General features: G+C 40.2%; 1 protein-coding gene across 1 annotated transcript in view; it reads right to left on the reverse strand.

Moving 5' to 3' along the window:
* The window catches only part of Nbas (NBAS subunit of NRZ tethering complex), a 285,029-nt gene that overhangs the window by 51,008 nt on the left and 214,078 nt on the right, over nucleotides 1-19,943 (reverse strand). The window contains exons 43-44 of the mRNA XM_070025017.1: nucleotides 16,949-17,199; nucleotides 15,155-15,489 (exon numbers count right to left, since the gene is read on the reverse strand). Of these exons, the coding sequence (XP_069881118.1) occupies nucleotides 15,155-15,489; nucleotides 16,949-17,199 (586 nt within the window). The remainder of the gene's footprint in view (nucleotides 1-15,154; nucleotides 15,490-16,948; nucleotides 17,200-19,943) is intronic.

Consider the following 19,943-nt stretch of genomic DNA (forward strand, 5'->3'; position numbering starts at 1 on the left):
GGATGTAGAAGGAGAACATAGTTGGGCCTCATCTATGACACCAGCAAATCTTTTTGAAGTCACTCTTCAAAATATATCCAGCCTCTAAGCACTTCTCAGAACCTCTGCTGTCAGCACTAAGTTCTTAGACACCATCATCTGTCATGAAGAGAATGACAGTGTTTGGAACTTGTCTCCCAATGTAACTGAGCTGGTGTTTTCACCCGACACAAACCTTCAATTTCAGTGCACCTTTCAACTTCCTTTCAGTTGGGAGAAGCATGTTCTAGTCAATAAAATCTGAACAGAATGGTAGATGCCACTTGTGAGCAAAAACGACCTGGGAGGCACGGCTCAAGTGTTAGACCACCTCCCCAGAAAATGTAAAGACCTTAGTTCAAATGCCAATACGGTGAAAAAAAAAATCCACAGGGATCATTATCCATTCCCTCTTTGAGAGCCATAGCAACCACGGAGTGCATATTGCCCCATGGCACTGAGAGGAAATGGCTCAGCTCACATCAGCTGGATCCGAAGTGGCTTTGGGTGCAGAGTCCTGTACACCCTTTGCATAGGAAATGAGGGATTATTAACTCCCTGTCCTGTTTAAGCCGTTATGTACCTCAGTTCATTCTGACCAACAACAGATCTTAAGAATAAGGCAATGTGGTTTTGCAAAAATAGTTATCTATGTTATATTCTGATGAAATGTTTAATAAAGTAGTGGTAATCTAGGGCACAGATTATATCCTTAATGAATTTGTGGCTCTAACAATGTTGGAAGTGAATGTGTTGGGTATAATAGAATGCTATTGCTCAGCATTATAAGAAAGAAATCTATTTAGGAAACTATTGTTCATATTGCATACAGGACTAAAGTAGAAAAGAGAAACAGCCCATAAATTCAGGGTTTTTTTTTCAAACAATGCTTTTAAAAAAGACACATTAATTTTGTAGCCTAGTAGTAAAAGATTGAGAAGTAAAATCTTTGGAAGATTAAAATGCTTCAGGGGAAAGATAAAGCAAGGGTGTGACACCTGTAAATTCTTTCAATTGGACAAAGTGACTCAGGGCAGAGATCCAATTAATGATGAGGTCCTTCATAGAAACGGATAGCTTTAAGGTAGTGCCGTTTAAATTGAGAAAGAAGATGTATGGGGATGATACATCAAAGAGTATATAGTTAAGGTGAAAAATGTCTCCAAACAAATAAGCAAACAAAAAGACCCTGGAGATGAGCTTTGTGGACACAAGCTGTTAAAAGGTATCTAATATATAAGGCTTTACACTAAGTTTCTGAGATAGCTGTGGTGCTCCAGAAGATAAGCTGAGGCCAGAGATGCTTATAGTTAGTTGGAATCAACACTGCAGGCTTCCACCTTCTCCAGGCAGGACGCTCACACTGGGAAGTTCTCAAGGAGCACAGGCCTCTCACCTCACTCCAGCAGTGACCACAGAAGAAAGTGGAAAGGATTTCCTTTGAGTGTAGAAACTAGGCTCACGGAGAACAACAAAGAAACAAACAGGTCACTGGAAAGCAGGGTCAAGCATACTAAGGACCTTAACCACCCATAATAGGAAGACCTGAAACCTTTTTAAACTTCTGGAATGGTACCTGCCAAGCATGTCCTCTTCCCGCCCCTCAAAAGTGAGTGCTTCACTGAAGTATCTTTGCCTGTGTCACCATGTAAACTGCAATTTCAGTGGGGATGGGGGAGGCACAGCTGAGGGTTTTGTCACTTTACTCAGTCTGTCCATCTGATGCACAGCCTACTGGAAACTATGCTTACTCTGCAATATGCCTGGAGCGACCTGCGGTGAGATGGACTGTGTTCTATGGTAGGAAGAAGGTTTGCTCAGTGAACAGAAGGGCGACCTGGAGCTCCAAGTGGTACTAACCACCCATTCAGTCTGCCCCCCTCGACACCTCAGTTCCCAGTAGTGAAGATGGATATGGGACCAGGTAGACCCTTGGAATGTGAGAGGAAGACCACAGGACCTGGGCTAAGGGAGTCTCACAGATGCTCCAGTGCCCTGACTTCTCCTGTGCCACCCGAGAGACTCCCAGTGGGTGTGTATACTGACGGCAACTTCTGTTGTATAGGACCTCTGTGATTCTGGGATTAACATCTTACTCCAGCACTACCCAGTAGCACAGTGATAATTTTTTAAAATAATAATAAATAACTGCAAAATTAATGAACAACTCTACTCCACACAGAATAGACATCCAGAAGTGAAATGAATTTATATATTTTCCCATACACACTCAAGAGTCTAGAAACTTCCAAACAGATTATCCACAGACTTCAGAAACGTATTCCAGTAATAGTTCCCAAGGAGACAAGAACTGTAAATGGACGTGTGTGTGTGTGTGTGTGTGTGTGTGTGTGTGTGTGTGTGTGTGTGTGTGTGTGTGTGTGTGTGTGTGTGTGTGTGTGTGTGTGTGTGTGTGTGTGTGTGTGTGTGTGTGTGTGTGTGTGTGTGTGTGTGTGTGTGTGTGTGTCCTGGGGTTTGAACTTAGTTCCTGGATGATGTCCCTGAACTTTTGTGCTCAAGATATTTCCAGCTTTTTGGGTAGTTAATTGAAGATAAGACTCTCACGTATTTTCCTGCCCTGGTTAGCCTCCAACTGTGATCCTCAGACCTCAGCCTCCTAAGTAGCTAGAGTTACAAGTTTGAGTAACTGTGACACCTGGCTCCCTAAATGGACATTTTGAGGATTTCAAACAATAAGAAGTGGGCCCAAATGTTTTTTTATAAAATAGTACCAGCCCACAGATATGAGAAATAAGGCAGTAAGAGACACAAATACCTAATGGCTTCCCATTTATTCTTTCCATTTATTCCATTACACATTCACTAAGTACACACAGTACATGTGTCTTCTGTTAGGGACTGGAAACAGATAACATTAGATCAAGTCCCCAAGCCTGGATATGTCGAAGGCTACTTGGAAATACAGAGAGAGAGCAGACACTACAAAGCCGGACCATTACACAACAGGATATGTGCAAGATACTATGGACATCTCTAGAAGGACACTCTAAAAAATTTCAGGAAAAAGTTGCTGGAGGGGCCATGTCTAAAGAGTGGGTAAGAAGGAGGCAAGGAAGGGGGGAATCAGAAGTGGTCACCAGTCAAAGAAGCAAGCAGGGAGCTTGGTGCCCCTAGAAGTGCAGAGTTGGCTGGGTGCAGGCAACGGCCTGACAGAGAAGGGGAGAATGAAGCAGGGGGATGCCACCAGGCCAGCGCCAGGCCGAGGATACTGTCAGCATCCTTACGCCAGGGAAGGCAGGAGAGGACCTCAAGCAGGAGAGAGACACATCAGTACCGGAGATTTCAGGTAATAACTTGGTTCAAAATCCACCAATACAACATTTGACATCTATAGATATAACTTTTAAAAGTAAACACAGCATGACTTTGAACTTCAGGTTGACATTAAAGAAATAAAAGGTGACTTAAGAAAATCCAGTTGTTATCCATAAAGTGAGGTGGAAAAATCAGGGCTTACCCAGTTTTTGCATTGCTAATAACAATTATCTGAAACTATAGAAATAAAGTCAAGAGAAAATTTACTTTATCCATTTCCTTTTAACATGACAGTTAACTAAGAAATTGAAAATAATTTCCTATTTAGAAACTCATCCTAATTTCTATCTCTTCTTTTTAAAAAAAAATTTATTATTATAAAAATACCATACAGAGGGGTTACAATTACATGGGCAAGATAGTGAGTACTCCTTTGTTTCCCCTTCCCATCCCTTCCCCTCTCCACCCCCCACCCTCCACCCCCCTACCACCACCACCCCCAATCCCCCACCCCCCACCCCGCCAAAGTTGTAAAGTTTGTTTTTCAACATATCGTCTTGTACATCTCATTGTTGCAATGGGTCCACCTGTATCCCTATTTAAAGTTTGTTTTTTCCCTTCCCCTCCACAAATTATATCAACATCAAATACAGTGAAAGCAGGGGTTATACCCTGGGGGAGGTACATACAAAGCAACAAAGAAATCATTTTATAAATATGTTGGAAACAATCACAAGAAAGAAAAAAAACATTTGAATTCTTATCTTGGGATTCCATTTCTTCTTCTTCCTTTCATGCTCAACTGTCAACACTGACTGAGTGCTAAGCCTGATCACGGCACAGAGGATATACAGACAAACTAAGAAATGGCCTCTATCTTTAAAAAATTGATAGTTGAGGCAAATGAGCATAATTATAATGCTTTTTTGTTAAATATGTCACTGAATGTGACAAAGCAGGTACTTATTCTGTGTCCGAATATTTAATTTGCTATATTAAAGCAAATTAAATTTAATATACAATTTTTCCTTGTGGTTGCACTGTTCACAGTGTTCTGAAGTTATAATTTTAAATTTAAATGAGTATCCATTGTGCTATTGAAAGCACAGAGAAATAAGGGACTGATGAAACACTGGTCCTTGCTTTGATGGGTCTCATAGTTTTCTAGTTTGAAAGGACAATGACTAGCTGGCACTAGTGACTCATGTCTCTAATTTTAGCTGCTCAGGTGACTGAGATCTGATGATTGTGGTTCAGTAGGAATGGCCGCAGGACTCTTACCTCCAATTAACCACCTAAAACCCAGAAGTGGAGCTGTGGCTCAGTGTGGTAGAGTACTAGCCTTGAGCAAAAAAAAGCTCAGGAGCAGCATCTAGGTCCTGAGTTCAAGCCCCACAACCAAACCAAAAGAAAAGAAGAGAAAAGAAAAGAAAAGAGGGAGGGAGGGAGGGAGAGAAGGAGGGAGGGAGGGAGGGAGGGAGGGAGGAAGGAACAGGGGAGAGGAGAGGGGAGGGGAGAAGAGAGGAGAGGAGAAGGGAGGGGAGGAGGGGAGAGGAGAAGGGGAAGACAGGGAGAGGAGGAAGGAAAAGGAGAGGGAGAGGGAGAGAGAGATGAAGAGAGAGAAAGAAGGAGAGGGAGAGGAGGAAGAGAGGGAGAAGGAGGAGGAGAAGAAGAAGAAGGAGAAGGAGAAGAGAAAAAAGAAGACAGTAACCATACATTTCGTAAAAACACACAGAGATGAACTATTTGACTATTAGCAACTATTTGGCCAATTGATTCATAGAATACCCAATTTATAAGTGAAACAAAATAATTCAGTACTATTCTATTTTCAATAATTCACAGCTAACATTTCACTTAGATCTTTCATAAACACTGATGAAAACAAACATTTCAAAACTTCGTATCATGCAAAAAGAAATTTGTTAGCCATCTTGTTATATAGCAGTGTTTGGAATTGTGAGGTGTTCTGGAGCTTTACAGATGCTGGAACAAAGTATCAACACAGATTCAGGACATCTAGGAGGAGCTACTGAGACAGAGCAGGCTTTCCGCCCTGGACCTCTAATATGTTCTCAAGATCAGTTTTAGGGGAAAAAATAGTTAAGAGAATATAGCAAGTTAGAAGGTGGTTCCCTTCAAACTCCCTTTAGGTTGTTTTGGGGAAGGTTTTGTGTACATGGACCCCGGTGTAAAGACGACTACCCTAAAGAGAATGTCCTTTTCCTCCTTTGCAGAGCTTTTCCAGAGATAGCACGGGGATGAGACTGGAGAAAGAACAGCATTGGCCTCTGGGGATCAAATTCCTAAGATATTTTAGGCCTTTTCAAAAACTGTGTCTCTACTGACTGCTGCTCTGCACCCATTTCTCCACCCCAGGAGGCTGCCGGAGGCTGTGAGTCACTGTTTGCATGACAGTGTTATATCCCAGAGGTGTTCAGCAGCCAAGTACAAGACTGAAAGTTATAGCTATATAACATTCTTTTTTTATATCAGTGTTTGGTTGATTTCCTAGGCTGCTGTCTTCCTGTAACCCACTCCTCCCCATTCTTCCACATAAACTCTTGCTTCCTGGGCCCTGATTCTGCTATCATCGCCTGCTTCTCCCATTTGAAAATTTCTATTTTTGCCTTCCTAAGATGGACATATTTTTCTCCCTTACTCACTTAACATTCTGATTTCTACTGCCCCCACTTATGCTTATTTCTGTGCTGACTTTCTCACTAGGACACATGTTATCTGTCTGTAAGTTTGAAGGGTATTTATGTGGAAAGTGACTTAAAAGATGAACAGAGAATGGAGAAGGGCCACATCACCCAAGATTAACAGGTGAATAATAAGCAGCTGTGCGACTATATCACCTGACAGAGAGAAGAGCATTCTTAAGGGGGAGGGTATTCTCAGACTCCTTTCCTCCACTGCTTTTCTCATGTTAAAAAATGCTTTAATACTGGCTGTACATTATTCAGAGATGGTTTATTTATTCCTCTGTCTTCATAAGATTTACACCCCATATGAATTTAGAATGTGCACATTTCACGGGAGGGGAGGGAAGCACTCCTTCTCACCGCTTATTGATGAAGAGGCCTGTGAGGCCTGCAGAAACATACCAACAGCTCAGCATCCTGCCAGCCTCCTCCTTGGGAGCAGAAGGCATTATCATTTATGATTGTACTGCGCACATGGTCTTTTGGCCAATTATCAATCTCTTAATAAATTACCACCTTAGTCAATTTGAAATAATTTTCCAAGCACCAACAGAGAATGAGTTTTCAGCCTGCAAGTCAGACCAATAATCACGTTCACCCCATGGGCTTTTGCAGCCAGCACTCCCAGGCCAGGCAGTGCAGGAGCTAGGAGCCAAACATCTAGAGCAGCCTTTATCTGAATCCTAATTTTGCTGCTTCTAGCTCAGAAAACCTTGGAGCAGTTTTTAAACTTCCTTGGGACTTGGTTTTTGGTATCTGTTGAAATTGTGGCATAATTATTTATGTTATAGGGCTGTTGCAACAATCCACACTGAGTGGCACAACTCTATTATCCTGCTTTTACAGTGTCCTGATGAAGAGAGAAGGAGGAAGATCTGTGACCTTGGGTGCAGCCTGGATGACCAGGACAGCTGAAGAGTGACATTCAACCACAGACGCTGTCCTCGGGAAATGTTAATGGGATCACATGTGGGGAGGGGCCAGCATGAGCAGGTTCACACCTGCTTGTCAAGGCTTGAAAGTTGGCTAGGAAGTCTTGCTTACTGAGCTGGGTTTGACTCACTTTTGGTACGGACACTTGGTTTTTCTAACTAACAATGTCCTAGTAACTAAAAACCTAGTGTGCAGATTCTTGAGGCATAAAAGACACTGATTCTAAAGCATGAATATACTGAGATGTTTGTCCTAAGAAAGGATACGTGTGACCAACCTTCCCTTAGCCTTTAAGCGTGCACTTGCTGCTACCATTGAGCAATGTTTCTGTGCCATGCATCTATTTACAAGGTATCTGTACAGGACTAGCAGATCTGAGTTTGATCCCCAGGTCCTGTCAAATAGTTCTTTCAAATGCTTTCCATATGAAGCATTTCCAAGAAAGGCACTGCCTGAGATCTGTTTCCAATTACTGTTCCTTGGCCTCCCTGCCAGCCTCTACAATACACATATTGCTCCCAGTGTAAGTCAGATTACTTACAAGAACAGTACACAAAGAGAAGCCTAAATGAATTTGTGAGACAGAGCAAAAGTATGTGTACACACTGCACACTGGGAATAGGTTTCACAACATGACAGACAGGAGCTAGTTGGGATTCTGTCAGTTACAGCTAGCATCCTGAGGAAAACTCCTGAATGGCTTTGAGCCTAAATTTCATAGTGCCCAACCTGCGGCCCAGAGGGTCGCAAAGAGTTTATGAGATAAGGCACTAGGTACCTGGTGCCTCAAATTCTTTCCTTCCCCATCCTGAGGTGGGGTAAGTAGATGAGGCAACCCCAAAAGGCAAGATATAGTGGGGGTGAATGATCACAGGGTAATATCCTTCAAGATGCACATACTTACAAGACGATTTGTTGAACAGTAACTGCTATATATACAACTACTTAAAGATAATAAAAATATAATTAAAGTATAATGTTCTACTTGCTTAAAGTATTAAAACAGCACTCAGAAGTAAAGAATGAAAAATTAGAGGAGCTAGTTTTCTTCTATCAATTTCTTCTAGACTTTAAGTTACAGGAACAGGCAGGGGTTGGCTGCATATGCTTTCTGCTTTGAGAATGTTCAAGAAACTGTTCTTTACATAGGTAGAGTCAGAAATTAAAGGGAATGCCCAGCAAATAGAAGTTCTGAAACTTGCAATACGGCCCCAGTGCTTTGGTTAAACCTAGACTACATCATTATAGTGTGTGTGTGTGTGTGTGTGTGTGTGTGCGCGCGCGCGCGCGCGAGTGCGCACGCGTGTGTGTGTGTGCTCACACACATGCAAATGTACACGCGCACATGCACCTAGCCTGGGGCTTGAAATCAAGGCATGGATACTGCCCCTGAGCTTTTCTGCTCAAGGTGCAGTCTACTACTTGAGCCACAGCTCCACTTCCAGGTTATTGGTGGTTAATGGAGATAAGAGTCTCACAGATGTTCCTGCATAGGCTGATTTTGAACCTCAATCCTCAGCTCTCAGCATCTTAAGTAGCTAGGATTCTAGGCATGAACCACCATAGCCTACATCATTATGTTTTAAAATACTAGCAATAGGAGCTAGCCCAGGCAGAAAAGCCCTCATGAGACTCCTATCTCCAATTAACCATCCAAAAGACAATGGCAATAGTGCTGTAGATCAAGTGGTAGAGTACTACCTTTGAGCAGAAAGAGGCTCAGGAACAGCACCCAGGACCTCAGTTCAAGCCCCACAACTAACAAAAAAAAAATAGTAATACTTAGCCATGTTTGGGTATAGGTCTACACTGAAACCAATATCAAATATTTGGAGGTTGCTACATAACATGATCCTGTATGTATCACCCAGAAACATGATCCTGTATGTAGCTACCCAGAAAGGAGAGACTCCAGAGGCTTTTTCAGTTCTATTTCCTATATAGTAAACAGAAAATATTTATCTTCCTCTTTCCTATTTATTTCCTATTTTATTGTGCTTTACTAAAATGAACCTTGGCTAAACTTTCACTTTATGAATGCCTATACTGCACAGAGACATAGCAGAGGCAGCACATGACAAAAAGCTGAACCCGGAGATACTTTTCGAGGGTAAAGATGGTGCTTATTGTCTTTATTTCTCCACCTTCTGGTATAATAGTAACTTTAAATTATAGGTTCTCAAGACTTTTGATCTCAGGTTAATCACCCCATCCCCTATACAAGATGAAAACATCAAACTTAGGGCCTTGTGCTTGCTAGACAAGGGCTCTACCAAGGATGCCTTAACACTCTGAAATGTTATTCAGGACCACAGGATGCTTATATTTCTGTACGTATATAAGTTAGTATTAATCATATATGTTAAAAATGTATTAACTTAAATCTGCCAATAATAAACTCATTACAGATTTGGTTGCATCCTGGTGAAACTTCAGTCTGACATCCAATCTACAGAAATGTAAGGCAAAAAAGTGTGCTGCTTAACCTACTATTTTTTTAGGAGGAACACAAAAAAATAGTCTGAAGGAGGTGATTAGAACCAGAACTAGAACTAGAACTAGAATCCTGACTATATGAAGGAATCAGGAGAGATCTGGACTGCTTGAAGAGCAGTCATACGGCGGCACATTGCGGGGAAGGTAGCTCATGAAAAGTGTGGATGTGTTCTCATATATAACAAATAGCCTAGGAAAATTACAGGCTCCTGTTTAAACAGATGATCATTTGCCTAAAACCTCTAGCTAATACCCAAGCAGATAAGATTCTGGCTCAGATACTAACTTACTTCTAACCTTAATAAATCACTTAACCTTCAGCTCATTCTTGTCTAAATGGAAATTATAATACCTGTTTTGATGAGCTAGTGTGATAAAGCGTGATAAAGTGGAGATAAAGTGTTGAGCTAGTGTGTGGCACATAATATGTGAGCAGTAAATGGTACCTATTCCTAGCATGCCCTATGATTTCTGTAGAAGATGGTTAAATACAAAAATTTCAGTTTGGCAATCATTTTGTTATGTACGTGAAAAATGTACTTTTTTTTCTTTCTTTGGAGTTCCAACATTGGCTCATAAAGCAGGAACTTACTATATCTGTTGCTCTACCACTTGAGTCACACCTCTAGTCTTGCTTTTTGCTGTGAATTTTGGAAATAGTTTATGAAACATTTGTGTGTGTGTGTGTGTGTGTGTGTGTGTGTGTGTGTGTGTGTGTGTGTGCACGTGAGTGCATGCATGCACACGCTGATACTACAACTTGAATTCAGGGCTCTTGCTTAGCTTTTCTATTCACAGTGGTGCTCTACTGCTTGATCCATACCTCCAGTTAGATAATAATTTTTCTGCCCCAGAAAGCCTTAGACTTTATCTTCCAAAAGCCAGCCTGAGTAGCAAGAATTACAGGCATAAGCCACTGATACCCAGCTATAGTTACCTTCTTTATGGGAGATTTTCCAACTAATCTCTGAACAACTGGCGCAATCTGATATCCTAGTAAAGCTAAACCAAGTAAGAATTTCTCTGCCTATTTGTCCCCTTCCTACCAATGAGCTACTTTTGTGGACTCTACTAATGTGTGTTTGGACTGGACTAGAAGTCTGAATTTATTTAGTCACTGCTCAGGACTGGTGATTTTGCTTAGGTTTTCCAAATTACATGGATGTGGAGCTGATACTGATATAGTGTGATGGTTTCTCTTTTTTGAGAATCTTTAAGGATGATGATAGATTTAGAATAGGATTGATTTAATTCCATCTTTGCTGAAGAAGCTTTGTTGTTCAGAGGATAGAAGCTTGTTCTATTGAAAGAAACTCACTACCATAGACAACTGAACCAGACCATTCTGGCTAAGAACAGGTAAGAAGAAAGATAATCCACATGATTTACTTTAGTTGAATTAATAAATTTTAGATTGACTGAGCTGAACTTTAACTAAAAGAGCAAGAGGATTTGATTTTTAGATTGCTAATTTCTCCTTCGGAATTTAATAATATAAATTAAAATTTGGGCATTTAAAAATTGCTGACCTGTAAAATTTGGCATATTTTCTTTCTGTCTTATTAAGCTCATTGCATAATTTCTGATAAGTTTTATTGTGGTTATGCAAAATTTGAGATAGAAACTAGAATAGAGAATGAACTGACTACTTAGACTGTGGGGAGCCTGAAAATGTACTGTCTGATCTATTTTAGAACTTTCTGGAAGCTGAGGCCAAACTGCCCACTCCTGATTCCAGAAGACTAGCAGGTCTGGAGGATGTGATTCGGAAGAACCAGGACTGGGTCTTGACAGATCCACAAGGCATTTCTCGCAAGCTGAGCAAACATTTCATAATGAAGCCTAATCAGTTAAGGGAACACAAAACATTCCCTAGCCTACATTTTCAACTCTAATCAATAACCAGAAAACGCTCAGATAAGGGTATCTTTCCCCCTTTCTTTCATATTCTTCCACAGAGGATGAGAGGTAACCTAAAGGAACTGTTCCATGTGACTACTTCCTGTCAGCAACCCGCCTTGTCCACTGCAGGACTCACTCCTGGCTTCCTGATAGAATTGCTTTCTGGAACAGTTCTAAGTCACACAGTTTCCCTTAAGAATGAAAATAGTGGAGATTTTGTCACTGTATTTGATTTTGGTACCCTGTGTGTTGTATATACGTCTATCTGAATTAGGGAAGGGATGGGGAAAATGGACAAAGGGGGAACCAATGCAACAGTGATCTCACAAGACAGTATGTTGGAAATGATCTGTACAATTTGTGGGGTGAGGGTATGGAGGTGGGAAGGGAAAGTGGGAGAAAAACGATGGAGAGGCAACAATGTTCTACAAGAAATGTACTCACTACCTTACATATGTAACCGGAACCCATCACCTTGACAACAAACTTAAATTTAAAAAAAAAAAAAAGGAGAGTCCACTGGCTACACTCGCTAACCAGTAATTCCAATAATACTTGTTGCTTTTATTGTTGGTATATATTTTCATCTTTCCAAAGTGTGAGAGTGGATGTGAATGAAAGCAGGGAGGAACTATGATGGAGCCTCACTTCCAAACTCCACAACATACAGGCTCTGGAAGGGGAGGGATGGGGAGGGAATCACTGGACTTTATCTGCCTAGATTGGCTCTGATCCTCCAGTCTCATATATAGCAATGAATGACAAATGGTGAGAGCTGGAACAGAGGTAGACTACCAGACAGAAGAAGAAAGGAATAGGAGTTGCCTAACTACTTCCAGATTGAGAAGCACTAGGGAAGATACTAGAAGGCCTTTTAAATTCCATGATCACACAAGGGATTTTAAAGGAGGATTCTAGTAAACTCCTTAGCAGCATTCCATGATAAGAATAATTTCCATGCATTTACGTACGGATAGAGCTGCATCAGCAATCAAAGGCAAGTGGGAGGTAGAAACACCATGGCTGAGATTGAACACATTCCCTTCACCAGATACCGCTTCGAAGTCAAGCAAAACCTGTTTTGACCAGCTTTCATGTCTTTAATTATTTTTCCAGATTTCTAAACATATTAACTAACTAGCTCACTATGCTTTCGAAGAAAATGTTGCTAGCAGCTAAACTGTATAAGCATCAGGTAACTGAGTGCAAAGAACCCGCCAGGGGTTCAGCACAAAAGTCACACTTGGGGACATTTCTCTTTGAAATTCTAATATCTGAACAATGGTTTACAGTTTTTGTTAAACACTCTTGAATAACCCTACCCATTCTTTCTAAAAATTTGGTTCTGAATTAAATGTGGGCACACATTGGAAACCGGCACAGAGTATATGAATAGCACACATTTATTTTACATTTTTTAACACCATGTACAAGCTGTGGAAACATCTGGTGTTTTGCAAATTTGGGCAAATGCAGCTGCATTTTCTCTTCCAAATGTGTCCTCTGACACGTGTGGGTTGTGTTTCATTTTCCCTTTTATTCTCTTACTCTTTCTGTCTGTCTCTTTCTTCTCACCTTTATGCTTTTCCACTCTGATCATAAAAACAAAGTTTGTCAATTAATAAAAAGGGAGAAATTATTATAGCTAAACTGAAGATATAAAAGTAATTTCAAATGTAGCTGTTTCACCTCTCTAGTTGATATGACTCAGCAGAAAACCAGCTCTTCAGCACAGTCTACAATAAAAAAACCTTCATATCTAATCAAGATGCATTGTACCTATAAATTGACATGTTGAATTGAAAGTCCTTTGCACAACTGCTTACAAATAACTAAAAAAAAGTTTAGTACTTCACCATTTTTGGGGGGGGGGGGTTAAATGCTAGCCCTGTCCTTTGGCTTGAATTCAGGGCCCGGGCACTATCTCTGAGCTTTTTTTTTTTTTTTTTGCTCTAAGTTAGCATACTACCACTTGAGCCACAGCCTCACTTATGGCTTTCTGGTAGTCTACTGGAGAAAAGAATCTCACAGACATTCTTGCCTGGGCTGGCTTTGAACCACAATCCTCAGGTCTCCTGAGTAGTTAGAATCACCTGCATGACACACTGGCACCCGACAAAAGTAAATATCCAGGTTGGCAGTGGTGAGATCCAAACCCACACTGGCAAAGTAGATGGAGCCTAAATCTAGTGCCTTAGACCACCTGGCTATGCTACTGTCCTCTTCACCTTCTCCTCACAAAAATACACATGAGCTCAAATAACTGCTTTTCAGAGGGCTGGCTGATGAAAATTTAAGATTTAGGTGATGAGCATGACTTATAACTTAAAATCATCATACTTAAAATACCATAAATCGTAGCTAAAATTTACCTAAGCTCTATATGCCAATCTTAAGTATTATCATTAATAAATAATTGCTGTTGGAAGGTCTAAAACTGTCTGTAACATTCTTCTATACATATGATTACAATTAGCCATACACCGCTGTTAACAATTCCAACCTCACACGCAATATTCAAATCGTCCTTCACCCTGAGTGTGGGCTAAGAGATTGCCTTGAAAAATCTCCTTGTTCTTCAGCCAGTGCAAGGTTCTAGATCTGGAGCCAATTCCTTGGATTTCAAACTCCCCCAGTGGCTTAGTCCCATCCCATACATTACCACCTTTCTGACTGCTTTCCTTTAGACTCAGCCTTACTGAGAACACAGCCTAGAACAAGACTGATCCTCTTTGTCTGAAATACTTTAGGCTTTTTGATCCCAATGAACTCCCCCAGCTTCTGCACTGGCTCCAAAACCTGTGGCTCTAGCAACAGAGCCTAGCAATAGTATAAACATGTGGTTAGGAGTAAAGGCTACGGGATATCTCCTCCAGTTCAAGTTATACCTTCTCATTACCAACTTAGTTTTGCCTATAAAATCAGGTAACAATTTCTCTCACAAACAGATTACTCAACCCCAGTCTCCTCTGGAAGAAGCAAAAGTCTAATAGAAATAGCTATACCACACAATGATGAGTGGCACACTTAAAGAGTTTAAAAGCAGCCATATAGGACTACAGAGTTATGCTCTTTTAAATACATCATGCTATCGCCCTTCAAAACCATTCTTACTTAGTTCCTTAAACACAAGTGTGATAGTTTTCTCCTTTTTAGAGCAGGAGTTAAAAGTTTTAAACCAAGTTGTTATTCAATTCCTTGGGTTACAATAAGAAAGTGAATAAGCCTTTCCTTATCCACTACTATGAATCCAACAAGTCCGATAAAGTCTAGCATTCTACAGGAAGAGGTTTGAACCTCTTCCTGTACCAACTTCTAAACAAATGGTTTGCAAGTCTTTGTAACTATCCTATTGCCATGAATATTGCCATAACAAAAACATTGCAAGAAGATACTGAATAGACTTGTTAGCATAGGGAAAAACAGAAGATGGCAAGAGGAGACAAAAAATGAGTTCCAAAAGCAATCAAGTTCTGCAGATGAGAAAGCAGACGCTAAGATTTAATGGCAGACATATTCCTGGGCACAGATTGTGAAAAATGGACAAATTTGTTTAGCAGTGGTATCTGGGTGGAAAGAGTAAGGGGAGGAGTAGGACCATGTCATCTATTATGAATACATACACATTACTGAAAGATTGCAAGTAGGCATTAAGATAGAGCCAAAGCACTACCAGCCCCCTCCCCTGAAAAAAAAAGTCAAGCATGTAATTTCCTTCTACTTCAAGAAAGAATAATTTTAAAAAGCAAATTTCAACAACACAAGAACGATTTTCATTCTTCTACAGCACTCAGTCTACTTGGGTCTAATTCTTCTGTTACCTTGGTCACAGCTTTTGGAGAAAATGTAACTGCATCCACCACAGCGATGAGATCACCCGGGTGGAGGCGATCAAAGTACTTCATGCAGACATCATAGGCACGAAGCCATTCGGGGGCAGACTCTGGGACCTGCTTGATGAGGTGAGGGTCTCCAGTCCAGAATAGCTTTTGTAACCAAACAGTGTACAGAGAGCTTGGTGAAAGCATGCGTCCATCCTTTTCGGGGATTTTGGGAGCAAGCTTGGAAATAGATAAGATATTCTGACTTGTAAGCACAGGTTCCAGTGCTTCAAGAGGACTCATGTTTTCATCTGTCAACTTTTTATAATTAAGACCTATTGAAGAAATAAGAAAGAAGATAATATGGACATAGCCCTCTGTGAGGCTGAATGAAAAGATCAAGCAATTTATACCAGATCAGAGGTTCTGAATTCTATGGTAAGCCTGAACTTTAGTGAGCTGTGCAATCCTACACAGGTCACTCTACTTCTTTGTGCCTCAGTTTCCATATCTATACACCTGCCTCTTCAATCCCCAACAATGCCCTACACTTTCCTCTACCACTGCATTCATCAAACTGACTTCTATATATTCCTTTATTACTTCCTGCTATTTCCACTAGCTACTTGAATTTTATTTCTGACCTCTCAGTAAACAACTGATTAATGAAATACACTCTCACAATTGTTATGACTATCAAGTGACTATGGACTTGAAAATGCCACAGTATGATAAAGCATTATAGTAATTTTTAGGATAGCAATGTTTAGGATATGTTTAATCTTTTTGTTATGAGCATAAGAATATCATCTGAAAGATTTACACAATTCATTAAAGCCGCAAAGGCTCATTAGCTAGCCACTGGTGCCTCATGCCTGTAATCCTAGCTACTCAGAAGGCTGAGATCTAAGGATTGCAGGTCGGGGCTGGGGATTTAGCCCAGCGGAAGGGTGCCCGCCTGGCGTGCTCAAGGCCCTGAGTTTGGTTCTCAGCCCTGGAAAAAAAAAAAAAAGGATTGCGGTTCAAAGCAACTCCAGGCAGGAAAGTCTGTGAGACTCTTATCTCCAATTAACTACCAGAAAACTGGGAGTGGTGCTGTGGCTCAACATAGTAGAGTTCTAGACTTGAGCTAAAAAGCTCAAGGAGTAGTGACCAGGCCTGAGTTCAAGCCTCAAGACTGACCCAAAAAAATAATTAAAAAAAAAAAGTGTTGCATATCTTAAATAGGTTTCAATGAAGTGAAATTCTGTCAAATAGTCTAATGTTAAGTGTATGAGCCATATTATAGACAGACAGATAGATAGATAGATAGATAGATAGATAGATAGATAGATAGATAGATAGATAGATAGGAGAGGTTGACAGGTATAATATTTATACAATAACCAACTGGAGTGGGGAAAACCCCAGGAGTAGTGGGCCCAAACTGATTTTAGTACTAGATCAACCAGAAGTCAGTGTGTGACTTTTAAAAGGTTTCTCACTTTATCTGATACTGAATTGCCTTAACCAATTCGTTTATTTGAAAAGATAATAATTAACAGTGAAAGTGAAGGAAGGAATGACATTTTCCCCCCAAAATGTATGCATTACCTAACTTATGAAATGAATATCTTAATAAAAACAATAAAACTATATTTTTAAAATAAAAAAGATAAAGTCAATTAATTTCAAAAAATCTATGATTTTAAATCTACACCAGTCACAATACACATGAATACAACTGTAGATAGAAAATTAATTTCTAGCTTTACTTCGGAAGAATGAGTTCACACAGGATCACAAGCGTGCTACCTGATGCAACTACTTTAAATTTCTTCAGCAGCCGGATGTGGGTTTCTGGTTTAATGGCAGGATTCCCAATGTCTGCACAGTCACAATTTTCCAGAAGTGTAAAATAATACAGTAACCTTTCATGATCGAAGCCACCAATGGTGGGGTAAATATACTTGACCATGTGCTTGTAGAAGGCTTCAGGATCAGTCTTCAAAGTCTCAAAGAGATGAAGGGTCTGGGCTCGCTCTTCAATTTCTCCTGTGGACAAACTGAAATTAAGAGATAAGGAAACTAGGTTAGAACTTGGTTCTTATGTTAAATAACATGATTTTTTGGTTATCTAGGAAGAAAGTCTAATTGTTAGTGGTGTTCTTCCTGTGTAAAGAACAGCAGCCCCTCAGGTCCAGAGGCCTATCAACGCAGACACAAACGTGTTGATGTACTACATGGTTTTCACACATTACCAAAGGTGGGTTTACCTATTAAGGTAGATACTCCTGCAGCTGGAAGAGATTTCCAATGCTCCCCAGCTAGACAGTACATTCCTATCTGCAACTTCTACCCTAAATCACTTATTCATGTTATAAAAAAATCAAAATCTGAGACTCTGTACAAAACTGTTATAAACAATCTTATTGTTTCAATAATTTAGAAAATGGTGTATGGGATTAAAGGGAGAAAAACAAAAAACAAAAAACACTGAGACAAAAGTTTTACATTCAAGAGTCATTAATTGATATCCAACACACTTCAATTTTACAGTATGTTTAAGTAAAACTTTTACTTAGGTTGATATATAGGAATCCCATTGAATAAAAGATATGTCCTGCTGCAAGCCGGTGGCTCACGCCTGTAATCCTAGCTACTCAGGAGGTTGAGACCTGAGGATCGCAGTTCAAAGCCAGCCCGGGCAAGAAAGACCATGAGAGTCTTATCTCCAATGAACCACCAGAAAACTAGAAGTGGCACTGTGGCTCAGGTGGTAGAGCACTCACCTTGAGCTGAAGAGCTGAGCACAGAGCCCAGGCCCAGAGTTTAAGCCCCGTGACTAACAACAACACCTAATTTTTATGCTTAGATATCTTTTCATACTGAATGTTAAATGTGATTTTTAAAAACTGTTCAATGCTGAATTATTCGGGGAAAATACTTCAAGGCCCTATTGGTTTGATTGACTAGTTTGTTGTTTTGAGTGGAGGTGGGAATCTGGGTCTTGAATCTTGGTCTTGGGGGCAATCTCCATGCCTTTGATAGCACCAGCTTGCATTCTCCAACTGCAAGGGCCTTAGGCATCAGCAGCCTTTCATGCTAAGAGTAACACCGGGGTTCCCACACAGCAGGGGGAGTACCTGGGAACTACTGAGGTCCCTGGTAGCACTGAAGTTTGGGCTCACACATGTGTAACACAATGCCTCAGAAATGATGCCCTGTTTATTGAAATCACCATTTCACAAAGTGCTAAAAGGCATATGTTTGTTATTTATAGACAAAGTTAACATGAATTGTTTTCCAAAGATTTTATGACAGAACAATAATACTTGGGATAAAAAAGATAATCTATAAAGTCAAGATATCAAGTTTATTCTGCTACTATTATTTCTGTATTAAGTTTCTTTATTGCTGGCTGAATGGGAATTTGAATTCATGAATTTATACTCATTTGGCTGGTGCTCTAACATTTGTGCCATATCACCAGCTTTGCTTTTTGCTGGTTATTTTGAAGATGGATCAAAATTTCCTACCTGGACTGACATGAAACCAATCTTAGCCTTCTGGGGAGCTAGGATTATAGACATAAACTACCAGCACTGTATTCAAATGATTTTTGTTTTTAATTTTCTGCTGTCTTAGGGTTGAACTCAGGCCTAGATGCTTCTTTTGCTCAAGGTTAGCAGTCTACCACTTGAGCCACAGCACTATATTCAGCTTTTTGGTAGTTAATTGGAGAGACAAGATTTCTGGACTTTGCTTCCAGGGATGGCTTCAAACCATGATACTCAGATCTCAGCCTCCTGAGTATCTAGGATAACAGGCATGAGACACTGGCACCCAGCTAGTGTTCAAATAATTTTGTATTGTCTTTTTACTTCAAGAGGAACATTTTACTCCCATTAGGACACAGTTCAAACATTTATAAAAATAAACATCATGTGTTCAGTCTATAAAACTTTTTCTGACAGCCTATTAAACTACTGGCACATGCTGAAAAGTCTTCCACTGTGGTACTAGTAACATGTTATAACTACTTATCACCTGTCTTTCTTGCTATACTGTGCTGCTTGATGGCATGGGTCATTTTACATCTTCTTTGTCAAACTGTGATGGCTGCCTATACTCAATGCATGTCCATGAACACCAAACAGACAAATAGCTACGCATGACATCAGGCACCAAGCTCAAGGAAGGACATGAAGATTTACATCACGGCATTCTCATCCAGGTTTGAAAATCTAGTTGAGTTAAAATTAGTGTTAATCTTCAATGCAAAGTACTGTTAATAAGCTGACAAAGGACACAAAATTATTTTCCTATTAGGAGCAGGACCCCTAAAAACCTATGAGCTCAAAGGAGGTAGAAATCAATAGCAATCGACAGCTGACAGAAAGAAGTACTTGAGTTTGACAGGCATGAAGCAGAAAGCACACGCTGTACAAGGAACAGCAAGTACACATGGATGGCAGGTCAGAAAACATTCTTGATAACTACTGCTACTGAAAGTGCAGTCATCTCTGGAAGATACTGGATGCAGAGTGGCATAGGAAACAGGCTCAAAAGTAGCTGTGTATTTCTCATGTTCCTTTACAATGAAGTCTGAAACAATTAAGGAGTAAATAATAAAACCATGTAAACTCATTAAGATGATGCTTATTGACAGACTTACAAGGTACAGAACAGATGAAAGAAAACAAATCTGCATTTATTATGTTGGTCACTACACAAATATATTTAAGCTATCGATGACAAACTTGCATTGAGAGAGGTTAAGTGACTTAAACCCAAGCTCAGCTCTGTC

This window comes from Dipodomys merriami, unplaced genomic scaffold (assembly GCF_024711535.1).
Source record: "Dipodomys merriami isolate MVZ:Mamm:240054 unplaced genomic scaffold, mDipMer1.0.p SCAF_17, whole genome shotgun sequence".
In the NCBI taxonomy this organism is placed as follows: domain Eukaryota; kingdom Metazoa; phylum Chordata; class Mammalia; order Rodentia; family Heteromyidae; genus Dipodomys; species Dipodomys merriami.